A 27,882-nucleotide genomic window follows, 5' to 3' on the forward strand; every position below is an offset into this window, starting at 1 on the left:
GCCATTCATCCTCTTTCCTTCCAAGTGGTCATGTTAAACCTCATTACTCTGCAGTATCTTTGTGAAGCACCCCTGCAACCAAATACAGTTCCACCATGTCTTCCTCCTAACCCATTAAAAACACACATACAAAACTTTTGGTGGCGTGCTACATTAAAATCCAACCCCAGACCACAAGCCAAGGGCAATCATCCCATTTCCCCAAAATTCACTCCTGGTTGCATGCTCAATATTTACAACAAAGTTTCAGCCTGAATGATGATTCCTAGGGAAGCCAACAGTAGTCCATCATGTTAACCTACCTTGATAACACCTACATCCCCAATCTTGTCATCAAATATTTAAGGGCATAAAAACAGGCCTCTAGGTTTCCTTAAAAGCTGAACAAGACCTAATGGAGAGGAACAGGACTAGGAGCCAGGGGCTCTTAGTTGCATAGTCAAGAAATGAGTCTAGCAGTCATAGTGAGATGCAATTGCTAGGTTGCAAAGGAGGTTTTTGGGAGGGATGGGGGTGGTGGTGTCAGCTTTTATTCTCAATAAAAAGAAGACAAGGATTTGAGGTGGCAGAATGGAAACCCAGGATCCATGTTCTGGTGAACAGAACTCCTGGCTTCTCCAGAAAAGAGAAGTGGGGCCCAGATGTGGCAGGGGAAAGCTGCGAGTTGCTACTCCTTCATTAAGCCTTTAGAAGAAGAAAATGAGTTCGGGGTGGGGTGGGAGGGCGTGTGCTTCTCAACATAGGAGGCATGATTGTTGGGGGAAGGCGGGGGAAGCAGACAGAAAGAAAATCGGATTTCCACAAAATTGGTGCATACAACCTCTTTGTTCTGCAAACGTTCACCTTCTGTTATCTTCCCAGCCTCCCCACCACCACCACCAAAACACACATCCCTTCACCTCTCCCCTGTATCAGTACGTTCAGGTCTCACCTGTAAGTCTCGGCAGCTGCCTTGATACTGTTCCCCTTGCGGCTCCAGCTCCAGGATATTGGGGGTGGGGAGTACACCCCCGACCTCCTCCTCCTCTTCCCCAACTCCTCCAATCAAGGAAGAGGGTTTAGAGGGAACTGTCACTGGCTCCCCTGGACGAGGGAGGCCTCTGCGTAGGAGACATAGGGCACCTAGAGTATCTCCCTCTCTCTGGCTTGGCTAGGGAAGAAAGGATCCGCAGAAGCGAAGACGTGCAGGGGGCTCTACTTAAAGGGGAAGGATGGGGGCATCCCTTTGAAAAGGTGAATGAGGAGTCTCCCAGCAGACCCAATTCTACGGAGACTCTTCAGGGCGGTGGGGGGGGGGACGAGAAGAGGGAATATCCCAATTTAGAGGAGGGGAAATCTCTATCAGACAAGAGGCCCTACCGACAGACGACTCTTTGGGAAGCCTATTAAGGGAAGGGAGACGCGGGCTAAGTGGGACGTCGCAGCTCCTGTCATATATTTCAGGTGGGGTGAGGTATAAAGGACCCACAGGTAATGGATGCGGAGGGGACTCAGGCTTGCACCTCCGAAGCGGAACGCGCCACCGCCCTCACGGGGAAAGTGGGGCGGGGGGTCAGGAGGGGCCGGGGCGGGGTGGGCGGACGGGGGCGGGCTGGTCCTCCAGGAGCCCCAGAAATCCTCCAACGTCCAGGGAGCCCTGCGGGGCGGGGGGCTGGGGGAAGGGAGGGGCTACCTCTCTACGGCAGAGGGTGGGGTCGGTGATGTGGAGTACTGTGGGGATGGGGGGCCTGGCGCTATCCGGCCCCCCCTCCCCTCTCTCGCCTCCTCGGGCTCCTCTGCCTTCTCACTCACTCACTCACTCCAGTTGTCCCCAAATCCAAGATGGCGCCCAAGGCAGGAGCCAGACCGGAACCAAGGCAGAGAGAAGCCTGGGCGCATGCGCAGAGGCGGCGGCGCGCGGCGGAGGAGAGGGCGCACGCGCAGTGAGCCGTGGGAGGGAGCCGGGAGAAAGCCGCATGCGCCGCGGACTGGACACGCGCCGAACGCCTTTCCGAAGCCAAGGAACGGCCGCATGCGTAGAGCGGAGCGGAGACGTAGCGTACGACTTGCGCCTTGGTAAGGGCGTTCTGGAGAGAGAGAGAGAGAGTTAACCGAGCATGAGCTATGAGGAAACAAGGTGTTGCTGAATGAGACAAAGCGCATGTGCACTAATAAAAGGGAGCGAGCGAGCGAGCCGAGTCGTTCGCGAGGGCCCAGCGTTCATTGGGTTGCTGCGGCGTTGATGGGCGGAACTGTGGCTTTCCTTGACAATACGAAGAGAGTGCGGGCGGATGTCTGGAACCGGGCCTAGGGGCGAGGAAGCCGCGCCGGGCTTGGAGGAGGCGGGGCTTCGGGAAGGGCGAGGGCAAACAAGGAGGTCGGCGTTCTGGTTGGCTGAGAGGGGAAAGAGCTGTTCAATGAAAGGAGTCCGATTGGGACGGCACATGCCCTCCAACCAGTGTTGATTGGGACATACAGTGGAGGCGGGATGTGATTGGTAGCTTGGCGTTGTTGGGGGCGGAGCTTCTGGCGCTCAGCTGTTACTGGGGCAGGATTCCGAAAAAACAGGCGCGCGCGCGCATAGGAAACAGGCGAAGGGACGACAGCTGTCGAAGGGGAGGGGGAGGAATAAAGGATGCTGTGGGCGACCGTTAAAGTGTCACTGAACGAGCGCGCGGGCCCTCGCCCGAACCCCTCTGGAGGAGGGCGGGGTCAGGCTCCCCTCACTCGACGGAATGTTCAGGTGCCGCGCGGTCTCCCTAGTGTGACCTTTCCCTCGCCTTATATGGGAACAGCAGCACCTTGGCACCTGCGCAATTGGGACCAAGGCGAGCGATAACCGCCCTTTCTCAAGGGGGCGGCGGCGGAATAAATCGTACGCCCTTTTGGCCGTAAATTTAAAACCCCCCAAAACAAGCAAAAATGAAAAGGCGGCAAAATAGAAACACTCCAAAAAATCTTCACAAAACCGAAAGGCTCTACCTGCTCTGGAACAACCCCCTCCCCACAGTGTCACGTGATTTGGCCTCGCTTGTTGACTCCGCGGATGCTAATGCAGCACAGCCTGTACATTGTTAAGCCCGGTGACGTCTCGGACACTGATTGGCTGGGCTGGTGCATTGGCTGGGACAGTTCAGAGCAGATCGTGGTCCACCTTCTGTGAGGAAAAGGGGGTTGGTTGGTTGGGATTCATTAAAACATCTCAGGGGAATGGTTGAAGATTGTGATGGCCCTGAGAGGAGGTAGAGAAGCTAATGGACAGGGAGCCCCAAGGCAAGGAAGCTGAATGAAGGGGCAGAGTGGAGAAAGTGGCTTCTTTTTTCAACGCAGATTTTTTTAAAAAATTAAGATGTTAATGTATTGTTACAATAGCCCGGTGCCTGCCCTCCCTCCACCCAGCAGTGGCCAGAGCACTTGGGGCCAAAGGCACACACACAGGGTCTGTGTCCCTTTGGAGAACAGAAGACACGGTGGAGACTGTTGTGCTTTAAGAAAGAGGGTTTATTCGCCTATTTACACCTTCAGTCTGCCTGAAGGGAGTCCAGATTTTACAGCATGGTCCACAGCAGTGCAGGAGACTCATCTCCTTCTCCAAGATGGATCTCAGCCTTACTTCCTCCTCCTACCCCCGGGGGACCCCCCCCCCAAAGTTCTATAACACCATGTATTTGTTTTTTTATTAAAATATTGTAAGTCACTTTGCGTTCCCATGGCAAAAAAGTAACTAGTTGATTTAATAAATAAGAAAAAGGAGGAGGAGGAGCCTGGAGGTAGGGGAAGAAAGAGGGAATTGAGACATGAAAGGGCAACAAGGATAAGATGAGTAGAATTTTATGTGGCAGATGGAAGGAGAAATAGAGTGATTTAGAACAGTGGTTTCCAAACTTCACATCCGTGGTCTACTTGAAAACTGCTTAGCATCTTGGTGGACCACTTAATGGTTTTTCTGCTTGTTTAGCAACTGTAATACACTGTGCAGTACAATTTTATAGAATTCAAACTGTAATACAATATAATACAATACAACACAGAAGAAATACAATTAAAATCAATATGAGTATTTAATGCAATGGATATGCCATCTCTTGTTTTCAGTAGCCACAGATCATGCCATGGATCACCTGAATGAAGTGTGTGTGTGTGTGTGTCCCGTGAAGTGCAGTTTGGGAACCCCTGATCTAGAAACATGGTAGAGAAAGGAAGGGGAACAAAGTAGGCAGTGGCCTGACAAGCCATGGCCTGAGGAAGCAATGGGTGGTAGGGTCATGGAGTTGGAAAAGGAGGGCTAGAGACAGGAGGGTCTGGTACTTTACACAGGAAGGAAGGGAGCAGCCAAGGGGGAACTGGGTTGCTATGTGTAGCCAGAGACATTCTACCAGTTATGGCTTCTGCTGTCACTGCAGCACTGTGAGCCTGGCAAGTAGGGGGCTAGGGACACACAGACTCAGAAGCAGCAGAGGTGGTGTGACTGAATTTCACACATTAATTTTAAATGGCTGGCCAAATTTTGGTTCAGGCACCTCTAACTGATTCTCCTGTTTGGTAGTGCAGTTTGCTGAAACCTGGGTTGAATTACCTATCAGTAACCCGTAAGTTGGAATCAATGACATGAAATGAAACCACAATGAAAATTGTGATTTTATGTACAAAAGGATGGCATCTCGTGATCCCTTTAACATTGAGAGATTACTGTCATGGTAGAAAGGAATGCCCTGGAAGATCCCTTCCTTTCCAATGGGTGACTCATGTAAAGAGTTAAGGCGTACCCAGCACTCCGCTAGCATCGCTGTGCCACGATCACTTCTCTGCCAAAGGCAGGGAGTTCAGGTTGAATGCTTCAGGCTCAAAGGAATGAGGCCTGTAAGCCAGCTCCAGTTAGGAAGTAGGATCCAGAATTGCACACATTTCAGACCCTCCTCCACCTTACATTAGGGTCCGTACAAGGATCTTCTCCTTCTAACCCTGACTCACCAAAGTCCTTGCCTGTGATTCTTCTGAACTTTTGATGTAAGATGTATTTATTAAAACTGTCTTGATGAGACAGAGATAAGGTAAAGTCTTTGGGATGGGGTAGGCTATATGTCAGCTTCAGATGCTCTGCTCTTGAACCTTTGGTGGGTATTTGAGATAAAACCTCAGTGGTTATCCCGTAATGGCAAATGCCCTTCCTGTTGAGATCTGCTGGGCTGCTTTCATTTCACCTTTAAGCAGTCATAGAAGACTCCAGTGAGTTTTTAATATTTCCATTTTAATTACTCTTCTCTGCTCTTAATCTGAATGTTGTAAGGTGTTTTGTGCATCTTTTGATTAAAAAGTGGGAAATAAATACATAAAACACAAGCAATAAACAAGCAAACCATGACACAACTCACACCAGCAAGAAACAACATTGGGTTTCTTATGATCACATTCCCTGACCCTATTGATCAATGATACCATGTTATATAATGGTTTTTAATTTAAATTATTTTTTAAAAATGAAACCTGTAGCCAAAGCTCCTAATTCTAACAGAATAACAGAATATTTACTGGCAAAGGCATGGTAATCCCATTTAGGATAATGCTACGGGAGTCATTAACCTACTCAACCACACGTGAAGCTCCTCCAGTAACTACCTGAGAAATACTACGATTCAATTTGTGTCACTGGTACAGCCACTTACAATACAAAAAACAAATACTCCTATCATTTGTATGTTATTTATTGCACCATCCGCTCTCATAGGGGTTCATATAGTCACCCCACAGTGAACCAAGATAGCAGTTAAACTCTTATTCACAGCTCAGCTGTCACAACAGTACATGGGCTAATTTCAGATCTGAAATATGGTATCGTTGCATGATCCAGGTGCTTGGAGAAAGCAGGGCAAATGGGCAGGCTACCTGGCTTTGCTGCAGGACAGGTCCGGCATTTGCTGGACCCGCTTAGATTTGCCCCCACTTGTCTCTGGGGTTAGGATAGCACAGGCCAGCTGCACAACATAGCATGGCACAGAGGCAGAGAAGGAAAGCACTGGTCATCAGGAGCCGCTGGCTGCAGAGGGCACGATCCGCCTGAGAGTGAAAGGAGTGCAACAGTGAATGCCCCTCCCCTTATAATCCAGCTTGCATCCTGAAGAAACCCAGAATCCCCAGGTCCAGATACTGTCACTGCCCACCTTCATCTTACCTGATCCAGCATGCTGGACAGGGCAGGATTAGCCTGGTAATGTGGCTGGTAACAAATTCCTGTCTCTTCTTGATGCATGTCCCATTCCTCTATCGCACATTTAGGTGGTTGTCTGGGGACAAGATGGGAGTATTGCATTAATGGGTTAAGAACTCCTTGAAACTAAATCTCTTGGCTCACCTGGTCTTGGGGAGAAGGGATGAAGGTGCAGTGATGCTAAGGCAGTTCTCATGGGAGACTGAGTTCGTTATGATAGTCAGGAAGTGGATTGACTCCTGGGCATCTGGACCTGTGGTTGGAGTTGATGGAAGGAAAGGTCAAGGGGAGACGGACACGGAACCAGAGTTCCTGAAATCTTTGGGAGGATGTTGCAATTGGTCAGGAGATCACTCACCTTTGAGACCCAGTTTTTCCCCAGTGACTGTCAGACCTAGGCGTGTACCATTGGGAGGATCTGTGCCATTGTGGAGGTCAAAGGTCAAGGCAACCATGACAGAGACTGTTGTAGGGGTCTCAGCAGTGGTTGTGGAGGGAGCTGGTGTCAAGGCACTTTCCTGCGTCTTATTTGGGATACAGAACATTAAGTGTGCCAGAGACTTTAGCAGAGAATTCCAGTCCTTAGAGATGAGGGAGGGAAAAGGAATGAGAATTGACTCTTAGTTGATTCTATTCTCTTGATTGCAATTTTTTCATTTCCTTCTGCCTTTTAAAGTACCTTTCCAATTTCACCCAATCGTGCCTCTAAAAATTCCCTTTTGCTTTTAACAGCTAGAAAATTGAAAGATGGGAACTGTATTTTAAAAGTACCATAAAACATCTCAGAACACCCGGATCGTTGAATATTTCAGATATAGCTGCACCTACTAATTTAAAATTTTGTACTGTAGAATATCCTATTCTTTTGCTCGCCACTTCTTCTGATAGTAACCATTCAGGACTATCTTTTCAATGACAGCTTCTTATAGCGTATTTGTAAAAACCAGCAACACCCAACCATCTGTAATTCATGAATGTTTAGCTTGGGTCATTATGGTATGATAACAGCAGCCAACACAGGCAACACTATTTTTGAGAGCAAATCAATGCAGCTGTTCAAATTTGGGTAAATCTCTCAAGTCTGTTAGAAAATGGAAATAAATGAAAACAATTGCCAAAAGATAAATCACACAAGTCTGCCTCTACAATGAACACCCAACATACCCGTCACAGCCCAGAATTGTTAGGGACAGTCTGTGCATTCCATCCGAGAAGATACCCAACCATCCTGAAAGTTTCAGTCAGAGAACCATTCAGTTGCTGAGCCTAAACAGTTAGTAAGAGACCAAGACGGCAGAGCACCCACCACTGCCTCCTAAAGTCTCTCATGCGTGCTTTACAACCACAACCCAATTCCATCCCCAGCATTTTGGTCTGATTTTCTACTTAAGGTGATCATCTCTAGCTCACCTCTTTGACATCGGGATTCTGAACATCATGTGACTGGATGTAGGCAGCAAAACCAACAAAGGCAACAGCCAACGAAAGGAGGCAAAAGAAGAAGGTGACCAGAGGTGGGTGTCGCTCCAGGCAGACACGCAGGGAGCCCAGCAGGGAGCAGGTGACCATGGTCAGCCCTAGGAATGAGGGTAAGAAGGTTGCAGTGTCATCCCAGCACTAGAAGAAGCTGAAACGTCTGCTGGAACAGCCAGAATCAAGGGAAACGAAAAGGCTGGCAGTCTGCTACCTAGTCCCCTTTGCATTTTGTGTGGTACAATCACGAGCTTTGCTTTATTAAATAAATAAATTTTAAAAAGTCAAATCGTGTCCTAGAAATGTGAATGGAAGATACTCATTCAATCTCATAAATTGCTCAGAGATTATTTAAATATTTAGTGTGCATGCGGTCTGGTTGTCTAAACTTACTGAAAATAAAGTGGGAATTGGTTTCCTTGAGATTGCCCCTGCCTCAAGATCGCCACGTAAATGGAAAGGTGATATACTGCAACTTTGTATTCATTTTTTATGTGCTTTCCAAAAATACCTGAAGACATTTTGTTTCAACAAACATTTCCATCTGGATGAAAAGGTCTCCATCTTGTCTTGCTTTTAAAAGTATGTTAGTTGCTTATATTGTGATTCAGATTGAGACATGGGAAAGGCAATTCAAAAATTAATAAAATGAATATATTTTGACTGTGGGGTGTTTTTAGACAAGTAACCACTGCCCATGTGTATCTTGACATAGTAAGGCTCTCAGGGAGGACTGCACTACATACACCTCATTGTTTAAATTAGCTGTAAATCTATGCATGGGGGGGGGGGACTTAGAAGTGCCAACTTCTGAAGTTAGCAACCACTAGATTCTTGATCATCGCAACTGGCTGGATGACTGCTTGTATGAAAGAATGTCGTACTCAAGGATATACAGGTACTTGACAGGTTTTCCTACTTCTCTATATTTCTGATGAAGGTGGCAAATTTCAACACAGTTACGGTAAGTTGGAAAGAAAGAGCTGGAATTATAGGTGAAAGTCGGATATTTGCAACCCAGAGTTGCTTCATCTGCTCCACCCAACATGGCAATCTCATCATTGCCAAGTCTTCTCGCAGTGTGGTGTTATTTGTTGGGGATGAGGAAGGGGAAAAACTTTATAAGGAGGTTATTTTTAACAATCTCTGTCAAATCTTAAAATATAATGTGCCACATGATGTACTGTTGTTGATCACATTGTTTTTCCTTTGTTTAAATAAAGTTTTTTTTTAAAAAAAGGAATATGGGGATGCTGATCTTTGTGTGTGTCCTCAAAATTCAACAAAAGAGAGAACCCCCCACAAAATGAATAAGCAGCATAAACTGAACACCACATTTGTTTGATTTCTTAAGTTTTGTTACATAAGGCTTCCCTCCTTTGAGTCTTCTGGTCTTGTGAGACAGTTTCTCCCCATATTTCTCAAGAACTGCATGTGAATGCGTAGTTTCATGGTAGACTTGTTTTGTGCTGTATATCCCACAAATGTTGGTGTGTTTACATCACACAAACAACTTGCTAGCAGTTACTGCAGTGAACTGCTAGCAAGATCATTGTTCAGCATGTGATTGATCTCCTGTACCTGGGAATGTCACCTGCAGGGAACTGTATGTGAGGACAGGGCTCAGATCCTGCTTGCAGACGTCCGACAGGCTAGGCATTTGGCTGGCTACTATGACAACTGGATGGGCCATTGGCCTGATCCAGGAGACCCTTCATACATTCTTAACATACAGATTAGCCCTTGCCTATGCCCACACGATCATCATGAGCACCTTTTAAGTCCACAAATGGTTCCCTGCCACACTGCAAGATGTGGTGATGGGCACTAGCATATATGGATTAAACACACTTTCATGGAGAATGAATGTGTTTTACCATTAGCTGTTAATCATGACAAGTGGAACCTGCAACAAAAAGTTGTAGTATGGAGGCTCCTATTTGGAATTCCTGCCAGCCAGCCATGCCCTTTCCCTGGATATTCCATTTTCCCTCCTCCTGCTTGTCCATTCCTCCCTCCATTCAACTGAGAGTCAATTTTCTATAGCCACTGAGCATGTTCAGTTCTTCCTGAATAACTCTTCCATGTGCACTCATCACGCACTTTTAGCTGCACAAGGATCCACACTTGGGAGAATGAATTTGCTATTAGTGTAAGGGAAGTCTACATACAAACTCCAAATTTAAGACATAGCATGCCTGATAATACTGTCACTAGGGAGTAATAACACGTGACAGCTATTGCTTCTATGCCTGTTTATGAGCTTCCCAGAAGTGTATACTTTACCACTGTAGGAAAGGGGATACCAGACTAGATGGACCTTTCGCCTGATTCAGCAAAGCTGTTGATGTTCTCCAACACTGAAAGTTCTGCTAATGCCATTTTGTCTGGTGATCCTCACAACCAACTTCTCCAACACCCTCCTAAGTGTCCCAAGGTAACTGCTAAATACAGAACAATCAACTTATACACTTTCAAAAATAGAGTGCTGGACAACTGAGGGACACTTAGTCCTTTTTGATTTCTCACATCCCACTATGATCCACATAGCAGCCACCATGTCCTCAAAAGGCTAAGACAATCTCCTTCCCCCCACCCCACTGTTTCATATCCACCTCCTAGCATCTTTCTTCTAAATCGCAGATTAAATGAAAAGGCATTGGCTGGAGGAGAGTTTAAGGCCGCCTAGAAGCCCTGATCTTAGATATGTATTGCTTGATTGAGATTGTGGTGCTGCTGGGGAGCAATAGTTGTGGTTTTTCTGGATTGCTTCTTATATTACACAACACACAGGAGGCACGTCCTCTGTAAGAAACAACACGGTAAGCACATAAAGATTATCACATGTGGCAAGTACCCTCTTCAAAGCCTGTTTATGCAGCAACAATTCTACATATGCGATTGTTGCCCACCATTTTCTAATGTGGTTTGTACATTTCCAGCACTTGTAACAGGGGAAGTAGCCTTCAGTGGTGAGGGAGAGGATTGTCTCCAGTGGTAGCTGTACTCAGAACAGACCCAAAGAACTGAATGGACAAGACTACTGTATCTAAGGTTCAATACTCCTTTAGAGTAGAACTTAGCTGGATGCAACCCAAAGACTCTCTTGAGCAACCTTTGTGCTCTAGTGCTAAGCTTAGGTGAGTTCTGCTACAAATTCAATCCTGGCGACACTAAGAAAGACTGCTGCCTATGGAAGCAAAGGAAATGCAACAAATCCTCTTTTTACTTTGAAGTGGAGGAACATAATAATAATAATAATAATAATAATAATAATAATTTATTATTTATACCCCGCCCATCTGGCTGGGTTTCCCCAGCCACCCTGGGCAGCTTCCAACAAAGTATTAAAATACAGTGGTCTGTTAAACATTAAAAGCTTCCCTAAACAGGGCTGCCTTCAGATGTCTTCTAAAAGTCTGATACTTGTTGTTCTCTTTGACATCTGGTGGGAGGGCGTTCCATAGGGCGGGCGCCACTACCGAGAAGGCCCTCTGCCTGGTTCCCTGTAACTTGGCTTCTCGCAGTGAGGGAACCGCCAGAAGGCCCTCAGAGCTGGACCTCAGTGTCTGGGCTGAACGATGGGGGTGGAGACGCTCCTTCAGGTATACTCGACCGAGGCTGTTTAGGGCTTTAAAGGTCAGCACCAACACTTTGAATTGTGCTCGGAAACGTACTGTTTCCGAACACATGCTACAGTTTTTGCTTAAAGCCATTTTGTTAAAATGATCCTACTAACTGTTCAACGTTGTAGTTGTGGCAAATGGCACGTAATTGTCAAAAGCTACTTTCTACACATTCTGTGTGTCTGCACAATATTGCATTGTGAAAGAAAGGATCAGCAGAACATGTCTGCAACCAAAGTACACTGGTTACTGCTTTGCACTATCGCTTCAGGAGTCTCCCCTTGAAGACCATCCCTAGCAATTAGCAAACAGGGCATTAAGCACAATGACCATCATCATGAATGCATTTATTCTTTGTTTGGCTTCCCTGTCAATTGAAAAAAATATACTTTCCTAGAAAAATCTTAAATATGGAAGGACAAGTGTTTCTGTTGTTTCCTTTCGTAAAACAGCTCAGTGATTTATTAATTTTTAAGAGCAGGAGTGAACCATGAGTGCGGGTGCTTCCTCTCTCTTCTCACGCGCCCCATAGGAGGGGAAGATTCCCAGTTTGTTAAATCAGCTCCACTTGACATCTGAACTGAGAAACAGTGGTTTCAATGTTACTGACATTTCTGGTTTGCAAGCCAGGATAAAACCATGTCTGCCCAGATATGGAAAGTGGGAGTTATCAGATGCATTCAGACACTCATATCTTATTAGTAATATCTTATTAGACTTATTAGAAAAATGCATAAGCTTTCCCCCCCTGAACACAGCCTCTTCACTTCCCCCTGAAAGCTGCAATTAAACCAGTTAAGCCAGCAGTGTAGATTTCCCTTAAAAAATAGCCATTTTTGCAATTTTGCAAAAAAAAAATAACAAAAAAAAATACCACAACTTAGTGTTTTCACTTTTTGAAATATGGCAACCCTACCAAACCAGGAAATTATGATTAGAAGATTCCTGGTTTTAGTGTGAAGAAAAGTATTGTTCGTATCTTAGCTTAATCAGACTGTCTAAACTTTTTCATTATGTGGATCCATGGTTACTGGTTCATATAAATCTCATGTCAGCCATTCCGCTTGAAATCCATGTGTTTCATCTTAAAAATCCCTGGGTCTCCAGATGAACCCGCAACACTGAAAGAGCTTTTGGATGACACCCAGAAGACGATACCTTCATGTAGCAAAGTAGAATAAAACCTGCATTTCGTATTGGAGAGGCTGGAGTAGCAGGCATCTTCATGATCTTTGTTGATTTCCCCCCACTAGCATCTGGATACTGGACTAGCCAACTGAAACATCTTGAAATATTTCTGGGCATAGCTGTCAACCTTCCCTTTTTTTGCGGGAAACTCCCTTATTCCAGCGCTGTTTCCCGCTGCTATTCCGGATTGTTAGATATCCTGTAGACTGTCCCCGGGACAGGTGAGGCTGCTGATCCCTTATTTTCAAATCTGAAAGTTGACAGCTATGTTTCTGGGTGAACCTGATAGGATTACACAGAAAGTCCCAGAGTTCAGTAAGACGTAGTCCCAGGTAAGTGTGCATAGGATTGCAACCAGTGTACTTTCTAAAAGGCTAGAAAATTTGTCCGTGAACTTCCATTTTCATTAGGCAGGTATACCATGTCATTTTGTTAATGTTTTAGAGATAGAGTGGTAGTTATATAAATCCCTTTTAAGAAAAACTGTTCACTCTTCTGTTTTACACCATCATTGGTTCAAGTCCCACTCTATGCTTTTGGAAAACAATTACCTTTAAAAAAATCCCATCTCTTAGAAAATATAGCAGCAGGCCACTCAAAATCATAGCCTTTTTATTTGACATGTAGAAAACTACCACACAGCAGGCGTCAGCAATACAGGGTCTGCATACTACAACCAGGTCATACACACCCATGAAATTACATGGACAAATGCGCCTGCTTTGTTTCCCCCCACCCCACTTTACACAGGGTTCTTTTCAAAATAGGAGCAATAAGCAGCCCTGATCTGGCAAGCTCTCTTGGTCAGTCCAGCCTCTGACAAGGGCACCCTTGGCCTGGCTGAAGCATTCTGGCTGTCAGCCACTGCAGGGCTTTCCAACGGCTCCAGCAACTCATCCCCTTTGATCTCGCAGATATTGTGCAGGATACAGCAGGTGGCTATGACCACAGGAATGAGCTTCTCCCTCACATCCAGCCTCATCTGCAGGCACCTCCAGCGAGCTCTCAGGACCCCAAAAGCTCTCTCCACGCACACGCGGCACTTGGCGAGCATCTCGTTGAATTTCTCCTGGGCCCCGGTTTTTGGCGCTGGGTACGGCTTCATGAGCCAGGGGCGAAGCGGATAGGCGGGATCCCCTATTATGATAGGGGTCATCGAAACGCCTTCCAGCACCGTTGGCGCCTGTGGCCCAAAAGTGCCTTCGTCCATACTGTTGAAGAACGGAGAGTTGTGCAAGATGCGGGAGTCGTGGGACCTCTCCGGGAAGCCGACGTAGATATCGGTGAAGCGGGATTTGCTGTCCACCAGGGCCTGCAGCACCATAGAATAGAAACCCTTGCAATTAATGTAGGAGTCGGCAGAGAAGGGGGGGCAGAGGATGGAGATGTGGATTGCGTCGATTGCACCGAGGCAATTGGGGAAACCTATCTCCTTGAAGCCCTCAATGATCTCCTGCGGGTCTCCCAGCTTAATGATTTGGGCCAGCAGCCTGCTGTTTATTTCCTCGCACACTTCTTCAAATATCGAGCAGGCTGACGAAATCCCCACCCCGAAGAGCTCCGACACGGTCTTGTAGCTGTCGTGGTGGGCCAGCTTCCAGATAGTCATGGCGACTCTTTTCTCCACCGGGATGTGAGACCGCATGCCCGTGTCCCGGCGCTGCAGGGCAGGGCGCAGCTCCTCGGCGATGTACATCAGCGTGGACCGCGACATCCTGAACAAGGAAATCCAGCACTTGTCGTCCTGCTCGGAGTTGATCATCCGCTCCCACCATTCGCTGCACCTCGGAAGCATCCAGTGGGAGCGCTCAGACAAGGCCATCAGCTCGTGCTCGTAGTGCAGCGCGGGGGAAGACGAGTACACCATGGTGACCACGGAGACGATGGCGTTCCGGTGAAGCCGCAGCAGGGCTCTCTTGCGGCGGACGCTGGCCGAGAGGATGCGCCTCAGCACCGCGGCCGACCTGCGGAAGCGCCTCCTCTGCAGAATCCTCGCTATGGCGAAAATCACCGTGCGCCTGTTGAGCATCCATTGCTGCACCAGCAACTGGGAGGTTTGGACGCAGGCAGCAACCAGAGCCAGGCACTCCTGCTCCATTGATCCGGCCGCTCTGGAAGAAGCTTGCAGAAGGCTCGGGAGGAAGTGGCGCGAAGGCGCTACGAGAAAAACCTTCCCCTTGCTACACCCTTAGCCAAGGCAGGGATGATGTCGCTGGGCAGGGACGAGACATCACCAGTCCTTGTGCTTCAGCCGGAAAGGTGCTGTTGAGCTGAAGGGCAATATATTGTAACAGAATCATATTTGTATTTCAACCGTGAAGGCCTTTTCTAAACAGCAAAATAGATTGAGCGTAAGAAATTTATTCCACCATACTTGGGAAAGGTCCAATCTCTGCCCATTCTACATTCCAAAATTCATAAAGGTTTCAGAGTTGCCTATGGCTCTGTTCTGTCTTCCCCATCCCAGCTTCCCTCCAGTGCCCATAAATAGTCTTCCAGCTAACCACCCCTCAATGACATTGCTATATTACTCCCATAGTGTTCGTCTTACATCAACCCACACCCACCTCCAGTAACTGCCTACTCTCTGAAGCTAGGACTTTATCTCAAAACTGGTCAACCACCTGATATCTGATTTGTAACTTAATTGGCTTCAGAGGTTCAGCATCCCTGCTTGTTTCAGGTGTGCTAAGCCCAACAGGAGTTACTCAGCAGTGATGGGAAAGCGCTCTATACACGCTCAGAGGCAATTAGGCTGAGTCTTGAAAATCAGGTTCTGAGGTAAATCCTGTGAGATTTAAAATCTTACCACTTTTCCAGAGTTCCACCTCTGCTCAAGTTAGTGAGACAGCTGTATTTTATTTCCCCCCAAATATTCCATTTGAACCATGACTACAGCGAAATGAGCAGTTTTAAATCCTCTTTTCTGTGAAATGAGCAGAATGCTAATGTGTTCTCAATGGTTAAAGCTCACGGAATCAGAGCAGTTCTGTTGGCCTACTGACCCAAATAATTCAGTTCAGTTGCTCTTCCACCATCCTTAGCAAAACGCCCAGAAGTCATTTAATGCCCAGCTTTGACTTACTACAAAAACAATGAAGAACACTGGGAACTGATCTACATTGTTCTCTGCTACAATAACTCCCCCCCACACCCTCCTTCCACAGGAAATATTGATTTTTCTCATGCAACACAGTTTTCTGTGTGTCCTCAGTACATTAGGGCTGCAACCCTGTGCATCTTTGCTTGGAAGCAAATCGCACTGAACTCAGTGGTACTTACTTTTAAATAATAACATGGTTAGGGCTGGATGTAAACCACATAGCTAGAGAGCTTTGGGACCCCATTACTGATAGAGGTACCAGCTTCAATGGCAGCCTGGGTTCCTATGTACAAGCCACTGTATCTTCTAAATACTTATTTGAAAGGCAGAAGAGCCCTTCATTTAATCTGATCATCATCCCATACTCAGTTGCCAAAGACAATGAAGAGAAGAAAGAACAGTGACTGGGCATAGGGAAGAGGGGAAGGGTGGCCAAGATAGTGGCATGGAAAGACAGATAGTCTGGAGACAGAAAGTGGTTTGGTTTAAACTCTAACAAAGGATCTACTGGGAAACTCCTTAGCCATCCCATCCGTCCCTATTTTCTAGGTGTGGCCCTGCCTTTGGGAATTTGTTACCAAAATCACGTTAGCAATCACATACTAGAGCTCTCATTCTCCAGTATTCATCTCTCACACACAAACACACACAGTTAAATCTATAGGTGTGTTTCATCTCAAGTGCACCTACGTGTGCAGGCATCCCCAAACTTGGCCCTCCAGATGTTTTGGGACTACAATCCCCACTATCCCTGACCACTGCTCCTGTTAGCTAGGGATGATGGGAGTTGTAGTCCCGAAACAGCTGGCGGGCCGAGTTTGGGGGTGCCTGCACATGTGGATGCACGGAGACTAATGTGCAATGGGAGCACACAGCCTGCTAACATTACAAACTGTAGAGACATCTTTTGTCCTGTTAATAACAGTACCTCATATTCCTAGACTGCTTTCAAGTGCTCACAGTAGTTCACATGCATCATCCAGTTGTAAGCCTGTAAATCAGTATTATCCCCAATATGGCAACAGGGGTGAGGTTGAGGGAGAATTGCTTCCCCAAGGCACCTTGTGAGCTCAGGGCAGAGGTAAGATCCAAACCAGTCCTGACTTCTGACTCATAGCTCAGTCTCTCAGGCACTACGCTACACCAGCTTTCTCTTAATAAATTACTGAGGGGACAATTGTGATTTAAAAAACAACAACTCTGGGTGGAATTCTGGCTAGTGCTAAGGAGATTGTTCCATCAAGCAAGCAGCAGACAGAACAATTTCTGTTCTGGGGGTTCTCATGACCCTTCAGAGCAGATTTGGGAGAGGTGTAAGGTGGGTGAAGCCCCATTAGGCTAGTAGGAGTCTTTGTGCTGGCGTCTGCTAATGAAATAGGATCACTGAATCCTGCCCTATCTTTACGAAAACTGCCTACTCAGCTATTGAGTCTGGGGAGGGAAGGCCAAAAGGCAGCATGCCATGTGCAAACCGGAGCCCCTTTGCCAGATGAGAACTAGTCTGCACGGCTTACTGTTATTTCATGGCTCAGTGGTAGCATTCAAAACAGGTTCCCGGCAGGTTAAGCTCCCAGCTCAAAATAAGCTTTTGGGTTAGAGAGAAATATGAGTAAGCACATGTGAAGATGATTAGTGTGGTACAGCAGTGTGTTATTCGTTTAATACACAATATCCCACCTTTCTTCCAAGGAGCTCAAAGAGGCATACATAGCTGTCCCTGCATTTTATCTTCACAACAACCCTGTGGGTGAGGTAAGGCTGAAAGATAGTGACTGACCACCCTGTGAGCTTCAGAGTTGAATGGGGATTTGGATCTTGGGTCTCCCTGGTCCTAGTCTGGCACATCACCCGCAGCACCACAGGAATTGGGTTAGGAGATCCAAGGACAAACTTTCTTAATTGCAAAAGTCCATCAAGCATGGTGATGTGGCTGACTGACTTCCATAGTGACAAGAAGAGCACTGAAAACCAGGACTGCTTGCTAAGAAGTGCTTTAGGAATAATTAATGAGAATGGAGAAATGCAGTATTTCACACGGAAGGTAGACATAGAACTTCTTTTTCAGCTGTGCACTGAGAGAAAAAAATGCATTCACTTGTAAATAGTCTAGGCTCCAGAAATATGGGAGTGTATTAATCTCTCTCAACGTATGCACACAAGGTTGCAATTCTATGTATGCTTACTAAGAAATAAGCTCCACTGTGGCACTGACTCACTTCTGGGCATATATATGCAAAGGATTGCGGCGTGTATAGGATACCAATTGAGACTTTCCCTGACTGAGAGGTGCCATCGTTCAGAGGCAAAGTCAATACTTTGCATTCAGAAAATGCAAGTTCAGCCTCTGGCCATGCAGCTAGAAGCGTTCAGCTTGAGAAAGACCCTGGAGAGCAGCTGCCAGACAGAGTAAACAATACAAGATGAACCAATGGGCTGACGGTGTGAGGCAGCAAACGAGGGGGGAAAAAACCCTATTTTATCCCCCAAGGGGCTACATTCTTCGAAACCTAAATCCTTGCGTATTTTGTTCCAAAAGCCAACCTAATAGCTGAACAAAAGGATTTAGATGAGAATAACCAGATGGAGAACAGACCCAGGGGGAAGAAATGCAAGAATGGCACACAGTTAAGAAAGGTGCAACCTTATCTTACCTCCGTCCTGTTCTCCACTGCCATCCAGGCTGGCGCTCAGGCGACTTCCCCTTTTACTCGAGGATTCTGTCCCTTTAAGAGGCAGCTGCGCACACCCATTTCCTAACTCCTGCAAAGGAATCCTATCAGGTATTACTCTCGCGCGCAGGCGCAGGCGAGACTCCTCCGCGCCACTCTCCATCCGCGGGCGAATGGGCGCTTTGGAATGACGCGCAGGCGCGCACGCGTCCCGCGCTGCCCTCCCGCCATAGAAACAGTGCCGCTCCCTACACTGTAAATCACGTCATCGACTTAGGCCTCGGAAGGGAGGAGGCCGCGCGCCTTCCCGTATAACGGCTGCTTGGGACCATAGAGGAGAGTCTTCCGAAGAGTATAGAGCTACCACAACTACTGGAAGCTTTGAGAGCCATTTTGGTCAAGGGCAAATAGTACTTATTTATAGATCATTAATATATTGTATCGTCAAAAACGGTTTTAGCTACATTTAGGTCGACTCTTATGAAATATTCACCTTTTAAAAGAGGCAAACCAACAAAGAACGCATTTTCTCCTCCCTCTCCCCCAGTGCAGGTCAGGAACAGTAAGTTATATGGCTCATTTTTTGTTACTTGTCTACTTGTGTTTTTAAGCGCAGAAAAGAGTAACTGCAAAGCAACCCAGGCTCAGGTTTGTATAAAAGGAGGCTCAGGTTCAAATAAGCAAGCAATTCAGACCGTGCGATGTTTACTTGGACCTATCCCACTGATTTTAATACCATTTCGGGGGGAGATTGGGCTCATAGCTTTCTGTATTTTTCTACAAAGCAGCTGGGCTAAGAAAATGTTTTGCCCCGTGAAGGCTATCAACACTGCACTCTTACCCAACAGGACACAGATGGCTCCTTCCTTTTGCTTTCATGATAAATTGTGGTGGGGATTTATTTCACACACTTCCTCATTACCACTGCAACTAAGCATCTTTACTGAGAAGCCCCATTGTGCTCTGTAGGCTTTCCTCTTCAGTAAATTGGCCGCATCAGTTCACTGGCTTTTAAGATGGCAATCTTATTTTTTAAAGTGAGGAGCTTTTTTACAGTGGCAACCAGCTTAGAAGCTCAGCACATGAGAATAGAAATAAAGAGTATTGAACCATTAATTAGCATTTAGGTAAACTAGCACTGTACATCTAAAAGATACCTAGAAGTAAAGTTATGCTTAGCGTAATCTCATCACTATGCTGGCAGAAGACGCACTCAGCAAATATTTTATTTCTATTAAATCAAGTTGAGCAAGTCACATAATTTCAGTAGAAATCACCCCTGCCTTCTTTAAGACATCTTCTGAAAACTGTTTATAGACAGGCCTTCACATTTCTTTGTGGTAACTAGTATTTACTGATGTTTTTAATGATGCCTTTGGTTTTATCTTGTATGTTGCATACCACCTTGTCAATACTTATGAGAATGCAGCTTATAAATTCTTCAGTGGATAAACAAATAAAACTATTTCTTAGCCATATATTAATAGTTCCTTGTGGTAAACTTCCCAAAGCTTCTCCTTTGTGCTTTCAAAAATCATGTTTTTCACGTTTTTCCATCTCTATCCCTTAAAATAATTTCCCTCCCAAACCATTTTCAGTGCCTTGAGCCACATCACTACCTACCCCATGCTGGTAACACACCTGTGTAGCGATGAATAATGAGACACTGACAAGGCAAGAGAAGTGAATTTAAATAAATTCTTTTTTTGCCTTTATTTTCAGGGGAATCCAGAGAAATTAAAAACCATGTGAAGAAATTAAAAACCAGAGCATTAAATCAGAGAGAAATAGAGAGAGAGCAAGAGAGAAAAAGAGAGGTGAGGCGTTAGCCCCACTGAGACAATTTGAGCTATAACAGCAAAGGGAGGGAGGTAGGCAGGTGGCAGAGCTTCCCCTTTCAAGATGCTTGGGCTTCTCCAGTCTTCAAGGGGGGTGGGGTGGGCATCTTGCCTCTCCCCATGTGCCCCCCCTCATGTCTTAGCGGTGCTTCCCCTGGGAATTATTGAAGTTAACCCTTCCCATCAAAGGTGTCTGTGTAGACCGTCACTCTGCTAGGATCTAGATGGAAAAAGAAAAAGTGATGGCAACAGGAACAATGCCTTGAAGGGAGATGTGCCATAGATAATGTGTATACACACACACACACACAAACCCCTGCCCGAAGCCCCCCTCTTCCCCCCTGCTATCCTCAATGGCTAGCCACAGAACAGATCCTTCATTAATCTGCTCCCACATATGCAGCTCTTTTGTGATTTGGTTTAATTGTTTAAGGCAGCTCCACATCCAACTTCAGATAGTTGTGGATTTCAGCAGCTGTACTTCTCTTTCCTATCTCCCATCACACAACTTCATAAGGCCCAGTTTATTCACCTCCCCATACTGCACAGAACCAATCACCCCAGTTTTTCAGATAGCATCTACCTGCTCCTGCCTGCTACTACATGAATAGAAAACCTGCCTGGCTGCCTGGCTCATGGGCCTAGGCTGGCAGGGGCACTTGTCTTCAGTGTCACTGTCTCAAGCTCTCCAGGCAATGGTGTGGGGTCAGAAACATTTTCAAAGTGTAATTTGAAACTTGTGTTAGATGATCAAAAGCCAGCACCTCCTACCAGTTAGGTCTTCAAAGTTATGGAGCACACACATCTAGGACACAACATTAAAAAGCAAACCACGAAAAGACACAGTATTAAAATGTAGAATCAGTGCCCTCAGCTTCTAAAAGAAATCCTTACAAAAGGCTGGATTTTTTCAAAATACGAGTGGTCAGATTAAATTTGTGGATTTTTGTTTGTTTTTTGCATGTGTGGTACAGTAGAGAGTGAGACGCAACTGAATATATGGCAAGGATTGGAAAGTATGAATTACACACCCACAATTCTTAGAGTCACATCCCTATCCTAGGACTCTGCTCCCCTCCACTTCACATTGTTGTACATTACTGCAAATCTTAATACCCCCTTTAACAGGAAGCTATCCAGCCCACTGTTGAGCCCCAAAGGTCATATTTATGAAGCCACTGATTTAGGCCCAGGTACCTCCATTTGCTTACCTTGACTGTGTAGCTCCCATATATGTCTCCACTCTGTATTAGAAGGGGGGAAAAGGGAAAAGGGAAATTAGAAGAAGCCAAGCACTGTTTGTAAATAAGCCCCAGTGCCCTAAGACCCTCCAACACAGCTGAAGCTGCTCACTTCTCAAGACATTGCCCTGAAAGTTCAGCCACACTGAGAAAAGTTGGGGTCTCAGTGCACTGAAGGTCCTATGCCCATCCAAACCTTTCCCCAAGCTACATAAAACGGGATGTGGGAATCTGTGCTCTCTGGAGCAATGCTGAAAGTTATGAGGGAGCTAAATGATATCCATCTATAACTACCTCTTTAGCCCAACCAGGGCTTCTCTTTAGCTTTCTAAAAACAATAGCTGACAAAGTAATCATAAAAAGTAGGGATAGGCTGTTTGATCATCTTCTACCCAAAGAAATTCATGCCCTAATCTGTGGAGCAAATGGAAACTATAGTAGAATTCAACCTCAGAGCAGTGAAAAGATTGTCCTTTATTTCTTCTGACAGCCAGTACTACCCAACACCTCTCCACTTTCATGAACTGCAAACGTTCTTTGTGCTGTGTGACTGCCCCTTCACTCACCATCTTCACAAAGATCCCTAGCTTTCCAAATGAAGCATTTCCTTGTGTCCTCCATCCCTTCTCTCTTGACTATGTTCAGCTACCTATGGGACAGCTCCCAAGCCTCAACACACATGCATTGGTTCTCCTCCCTTTCCCTCATGCCCAATGACTGGGCTCCTTCCAGCGCCTTACCGTCCAGATGGTAATTTTTTGCAGCCTGCCAGTCGCTAACTTCCATTTTCTCCCAGGATGCTCCAGCATCTGCATCTCGTTCATCCACGTCTGGTGCCGTCCCGCCACCCCCTCCATGCCCAGCCCCCGGCTCGTTGATAAAGGAGAGGCCCCACTCATTCTGAAAGATGGCTCCCAGGTGCTGTCGCCGACTGCTGTCAGACGGCGGGGGGCTACTTGGGGGTGGCGCCAAGACACAGTTGGGGAGGCTATTGGTGGTGCGGACGGCTGAGGCAGGAACATGGCAGGCTTTCCCCGGTTGATCCAGGTTCTCTTTCAGCTTGCTGGCATAAGAGATCTTGGGGATGATCCGGGCACTGCTGCTATCGACAGGGAAAGCGGGAAGTGGCCGGAAGAGCGACCATGTTTCCTTCCCGGAATCCTCGTTGGCTGTGTTGGCGGCATTCGATGTGGCGGCAGGCTTCTCACTGGCTTTGACGGTGCTGCCTCGTTCGGATTCGGGAGACGACGACGGTGAGGGTGGGTCGGAATAGCCGCGGCGCCGGTGCTGCCACCGCCCGTTGGAGATGCTCTCAGGAGCACAGTGATGGCCGTTTGTGCTAGGTCCCCATTCCTTGCGGTCTGAGGGGCTGCCTCGGTAGGTCTTGCGGTATGCTGTAGCATGGAAGGGGCGGGCATGGTAAAAGCGATGAGGGTAGCGGTGGGGATGGTGGGCAACAGGAGGGTCCCGCTCAGACAACTGGAGATTGCGGATGTTGAGGCTGTTGGAAGGGCTCAGGGGAACACTGGGTTCGTCAGCTATCTCAGAGGGAGCAGTATACCCGTTGGACTCCCAGGCACCTGAAGAGGAAGAAGAGAAAGGGTGAAGACCGTGCCTGTCTCACGTCCCTTTGTCACCTCACACACCTAGAATGTAAGCACCTCAGAGCAGCAACCCCATTTTTTATTTTGGCAGGTGGGGAGCTTATGTTAACTCTTGTCAAGTGCACTATCAACAAAAATGGTGCCTCAGCGCAGTTCATTCCGACCCTCCCAAAATACCAAAGACTGCTCAGTTAGTGTTTGGAGTTTTGGTAAGAAAGTTGGGGGATTAAAAGGTGCTTAAATATGACACCTAAATATTTGAACATATTTCTGGCTTTCATTTCTCTGGAATGCAGACACATTCACCTCTCTCAATTTGGGGTCAACAGGTCATAGATAAGGCAGAAGATGCCCATGGGGTTAAAATACCTTTGAGGTCGTTTATCTGGGGTGTGCAGGTGGCTAAAATCTTCACATCAATTAAGTAATTTCAAAACCCCTGTCCGTGCTGCTAACTCAGTCAATTCCAAAACTGTGATCTTTAGTCAATAAAATGGGGGGGGGGGATTCCTCTTCTGTCTTCTGATATTTATTAATGAATTATAAACTCTAAGACAAGTACAAGGAACCTTTTGCCCTCCAGAAACTGCTGAACCACATTTTGCATCTTTATGGCCATACTGACAGGGGCTGATGGAAGTTGTAGTTCAGCAACATCAGATCATATGAAAATACCACTTATGAGGTTGGTTTAGCCCACTCCCCGCTTTCCTGGTTATTTAGCATTCAAAACATTCTGTCTTCAGGTTTCCAAGCTTCTCTACATTGTGATGAGCAAAAGGGGGACGGGACGGAACCAGAGGTGTTTATGCTGAAGAACTCAAACCTATGAGATCCCTTCTCTCAAGCCCTAACCAATTTCAGTTTCCTCAAACCCTTTCCCAATAATTCTAGGATCCCATCCTATAAGCCACTGAGCTCTGGCTTTGCTGCCCAGAGAATTAAAGAGTCATTGTTTCCCCATCTGTAGGCCTTCATTCCTCTCCTAAGTACACCCCAGGAGTGTAACAGGAGGAGGAAAAGGATTATTTAGAACATGCTACTTTTTCCAAATGGGTATCTAGTAAAGAAGCACGGTGGCAGATACTGTAATCACTTCTTCTCCACATCTTTTCAACAGGGAAGAGAAAATGGGGAGCATAGAGGTGGGCATTCAGGGCTCTAGGTTCTCAGGATGAATGTATCTCACCCAGCACTGAGCTGGAACAGAAAAACATGCAGAAAAAGCATGACAGAAAGGAAAAGGGGAAAGCCCAATCCCAGTTCAGCACAACACACCTTCTCTGGAGACCTGGCTTGGCCTGTAGCCCAGCTCTGCTCCACCCCCTGCGTGACAGAAAGAAGGTTTTATTTTCAACATTTAGATGCATTAAGGATAGCTAGAACTTAGATGCATGTTACAAAAGGCAGTTAATCAAACCAGAGCCACTGAATTAATAACCAAATAGGACCCACCCCAGTAAGGAAAAGGAAATTGAAACTCTGGGAAGGGAGTGTGATCCAGTAAGTTGAGATTTACCAGGTAAGGAGCAGGTCTGCATGATTCTGTGGAGATGCAGCAGCTGATGGTTTAGGGTAGGATTCCCAACATGGGCTGTCCGAATATTTTTTTTGGGGGGGAGCAGGAAACTTAGCTTGGGGGATGGGGGTTCACAGCTCCACAAATCAGGTAGACACTATAGGGCTGAGGTAAAGGAAATTGAAATAAGGATGCGTTCTAGTGGTGAAAAAAGCATGCTTGTCCCAGGAGTTCAGTTTAGTTTTGGACTAAATGGATAACAGATGCATGAAGGAGTTTGGGGTGTGTGTGTGAATGGATTGATAAGGGAAAGGATCAGCTGAGGTCTTTGGGAACTAAAGGAAATATTTCAAAATGCTAAGCACCAACACCAAAGCTCGGGGTGCACAAGAAGCTGGGTTTTTAGTAGCCAGTCTTGAGTTGGCGATGGTGAAGGGCTGGGGAACTTGTGGCTCTCCAGATGTTGCTAGGCTACAACTTTCATCATCCCTGACCAATGGTCATGCTGGCTTAGTGTTCATGGGAGCTGGAGTCCAACATCTTCTGGAGGACCAGAGGTGACTTCGTAAAAGTGACCTAGAAGATAGAATACTGGATGCAGTTTAAGTTACCTGTCCGGATGCGGTTGCTGAGGTTGTGGCATTTTTCCTTCTTTCCACCGAGGAGACGCAGCTCCTCCTCTGGGTTGCGATTTTCATCCATTCCCAGCTCCTCCTTCTGCATGGCCTCTGACTGTGTGTGATGCAGATCTCAACAGCAATAGAGCTTCGAGGATGTGGAAGGTATTCTTCAACCCCAGAGTCCCGACTACAGTCTTGCTCTCAGCCTCCTTTTCAAGCAAAACACCACAGCGTGCCCAGTGACTCTACTCTTCCTCTGTTTCCCTGCACTGCAAATTAGTAGCCTGTGCCTGAAAGCTATTCACTCTCTTGTAGCGGCAAAAGTCACCTCGGTGGCAGAGAAAGTTGGCAGGTACCCTGCAGAGCTCCCCAACAGCAGCTTAAAGGACCAAAGGGAACTACTTCTATTTGTACCTACACTCCTTTCCACCTCTGCAGCTTAGGCTTCAACACCCTACGCTGTATACAAACACCTGTATAAAACTTCGGGAGGAAGTTGCCCCCTCGTTTTCCGTTTTAGCTGTCTGTCTGCCCTACAGTACCCCACCCACCCCAGTTAGCGCTTTTCGGCTGAAAAACCAACCAACCCAAGGATCCAGCCCCAAACGCGGCACCTCCCTACAACCGTAAAAGAAGCTTTCTTCCTTACCAGCAGCAAAAAAAAGCTTTTCCCCCTTGCTTTTACACCCCCACACTCGAGGCGACTCCCACCCACCCCGCAACCTTTGCTAACAGCTTTGCTGACCGGTAGTCTTTGCTTCTTTAAAAAAAGCAAAACCCCACCAGCCCAGATCTACCGCCCCCGCTTTTGGGGGTCGCAAACTTCCTCCACAGCCTTTTCCAACCTTTTCGGCCTCCCTTTCCCGGTTCCGTCAATTAGGGCCCTTGTTTCGTCAGAGCTCAGATAACTCTAGGCCCAGCCTGACGCTCTCAAAATCACTGCCAGGAACCCTGCGCCTGAAGGGGGATCCTTTTCCCTTTTTTTAAATTAAAAAAAGAGAACCTCCCCAGGAAGGCCCTGACTCAAGGAGCCCCGTCGCTTCCGCCCCGAGCCCCGGCTGCCCGCTTTGCCTCTGGCCGGCTGCCCCCCAACTACAAGGCGGCCCCCCTGCGCTCCAGCCTCGCTCTCCTCCCTTCACCTTCCTCAGGCCCAGGCGATTCAGCCAAGCCCGCCCGGCACATTCACCCAGCCAGCCCCCGCCACGTGACCGGTTTCCCCCTTTGGCCTCCTCTGGTCACCTGATCCTCAAAGCGCCGTAGCTTCCGGGGAGGTAACCGTGCCGCGTGACCCGCCCTCTGTCATGTGATCACTTCGTCTCTCACGTGACTAGAGGGAGCGGCTTCCCCCCCCTCCTCCCTGCTTTGCTTCTCCACTCTTTGACCCACCCCTTTCTTTCGTACAATTGGGTTGGTTGCGTTTTTCTTGTGGAGCTTAAAAGCACCCCCCGCCATGTAATTATATATATTTTCTCATATATAGGCTGCTCCCCTCGAAGAACATTATGGAAAGGGTGAGACCGACTTGGCCCCATCCATAAACCAAAGTGAGTAACAGCCACAGGACTCTTGCTTCGGCCCCGCTCAGTCCTTGGAATAACAGCTGTGAGGATTTCGCAACTAAAGCTGCAAAGCCTGCCATGTCTGCTCAGAAGTAAGCGCCATTAAATTCAGTGGAGCTTACTCCGAGGTCAGGATCGCAGCACTAATGCTCTCCACCTTCCAATCTCGTTTCCTTTTGTCAGGTGTTTTAGATTGTAAAGGAGGGAACCATATTACTCATTACTGTAAACTGCTTTGCGTGCCTTGGTCGGCTGAAGAGTAGGGTAAAAATACTTTAAATACCATCATAAATAATATACTTGGTGGTGACTCACATAGAGCTCAGTGGGGCTTGCTTTTATATATAAAAAATATGTAGAGATTGCAGATTGATTGCAAACTACAGTGTACATATAAGGGTTAAAAGTTTATCATCACTTAACTGCAACACTAGGTATTTCATGTTTAAATAATATAGTAATACAAAAAAACCTGCAGAGATACTGTGCAGCACTACTAGGGTAGGCATTGGGTCATTTTGTAAACTTTATTTCAGTTTTTTATACTGTTGGGCCATTGCTATTAACGAACCCAAGCACAGACTAATTGCAGCTGAGAGAAGACTAATTTCCAGCATAGTAATCTAAGGTTTGTTAACTTCATTCCCTCAAGGCCATTATGGTTTTGCTACTTTAACCCTTGACAATTTGAAAGGTGTAGATCATTGTTGAGGATTAAATTAAGTTTTTGTATCATAGCTGCTTATATTTGGAAGAATCAACCACACAGGGAAGGAAGCTACATAAGATATTCTTGCACAGGAGGATGCAGAGTAGTGTAAGGCTCAGCTGCCTATTAGATTGAGATACATTGTAAACAGTGGGTTCTGCTCTGAATGGGCAAAAGCCTTTGTTTAATCCTGGTATGAGAATCTATACTAGCAACATACCTCTGCCTGACTCTTCTTCCCTGGGTACGAGACAAGATAGGAAACTACCAAGATATGGAAGCAGGAATACCAAGTTACCAAAATATGGCTTCTTAAAATTAAAACACTCATCCAGCCACTGCATTGTAGCCCATCAAGCCTGCTCAGCCCTTCTGCTTCTTCTCCAAGGCCCCCGTTACAGCAGCAGCTGCCATCAACTAGTATGAATCAAGGCATACTATTATAAAAAGACAGGCATACTATAATGTTCTCCAATTAAATACCAGCAGTCTGGATAATGACAGTAGATCTTCCATTTCCTCTGGCCCGAGGCCCTCAACATACAGATG

At 46.7% G+C, this 27,882-nt stretch overlaps 3 protein-coding genes across 7 annotated transcripts in view; all 3 read right to left on the reverse strand.

Moving 5' to 3' along the window:
- Window positions 1-1,818, reverse strand: part of TAOK2 (TAO kinase 2) — a 38,717-nt gene extending 36,899 nt beyond the window's left edge. Inside the window, exon 1 of one of the 2 annotated variants that reach the window (XM_083409647.1) lies at window positions 932-1,818. The gene's annotated coding sequence lies outside the window, so the exon portion shown is untranslated. The remainder of the gene's footprint in view (window positions 1-931) is intronic. The other variant, XM_083409646.1, reaches the window with a different exon arrangement.
- Window positions 1,819-3,459: 1,641 nt separating this feature from the next.
- On the reverse strand, window positions 3,460-18,421 carry TMEM219 (transmembrane protein 219). Of its 3 annotated transcripts, XM_083409726.1 has the most exons (6): window positions 18,226-18,421; window positions 7,595-7,761; window positions 6,543-6,765; window positions 6,329-6,437; window positions 6,149-6,260; window positions 3,460-6,033 (listed from the first exon to the last, which is right to left on the reverse strand). In XM_083409726.1, exons 1-6 carry the CDS (start codon window positions 18,404-18,406, stop codon window positions 5,905-5,907), a joined length of 921 nt encoding a protein of 306 aa, XP_083265852.1. In that variant the 5' UTR covers window positions 18,407-18,421; the 3' UTR covers window positions 3,460-5,904. The 3 variants fall into 3 exon arrangements, 2 of the variants coding, with proteins under 2 accessions (XP_083265852.1, XP_083265851.1); XR_014504299.1 differs by lacking the exons at window positions 6,543-6,765; window positions 7,595-7,761 and having other exon boundaries at window positions 5,996-6,033; window positions 6,149-6,437; window positions 18,226-18,356; XM_083409725.1 differs by lacking the exons at window positions 3,460-6,033; window positions 6,149-6,260; window positions 6,329-6,437; window positions 6,543-6,765; window positions 7,595-7,761 and adding an exon at window positions 13,067-14,741 and having other exon boundaries at window positions 18,226-18,418.
- A 1,506-nt stretch (window positions 18,422-19,927) lies between these two features.
- On the reverse strand, window positions 19,928-26,301 carry LOC310662718 (uncharacterized protein). Of its 2 annotated transcripts, XM_083409751.1 has the most exons (5): window positions 25,057-26,288; window positions 24,205-24,252; window positions 22,063-22,902; window positions 21,293-21,325; window positions 19,928-20,301 (listed from the first exon to the last, which is right to left on the reverse strand). In XM_083409751.1, the coding sequence occupies exons 1-5, from the start codon at window positions 25,166-25,168 to the stop codon at window positions 20,252-20,254; spliced, it is 1,083 nt and encodes a 360-aa protein (XP_083265877.1). In that variant the 5' UTR covers window positions 25,169-26,288; the 3' UTR covers window positions 19,928-20,251. The 2 variants fall into 2 exon arrangements, with proteins under 2 accessions (XP_083265877.1, XP_083265878.1); XM_083409752.1 differs by lacking the exon at window positions 24,205-24,252 and having other exon boundaries at window positions 25,057-26,301.
- Between the last annotated feature and the right edge of the window lie 1,581 nt (window positions 26,302-27,882).

This window comes from Podarcis tiliguerta (assembly GCF_965153285.1).
Source record: "Podarcis tiliguerta genome assembly, chromosome: 13".
NCBI lineage: Eukaryota > Metazoa > Chordata > Lepidosauria > Squamata > Lacertidae > Podarcis > Podarcis tiliguerta.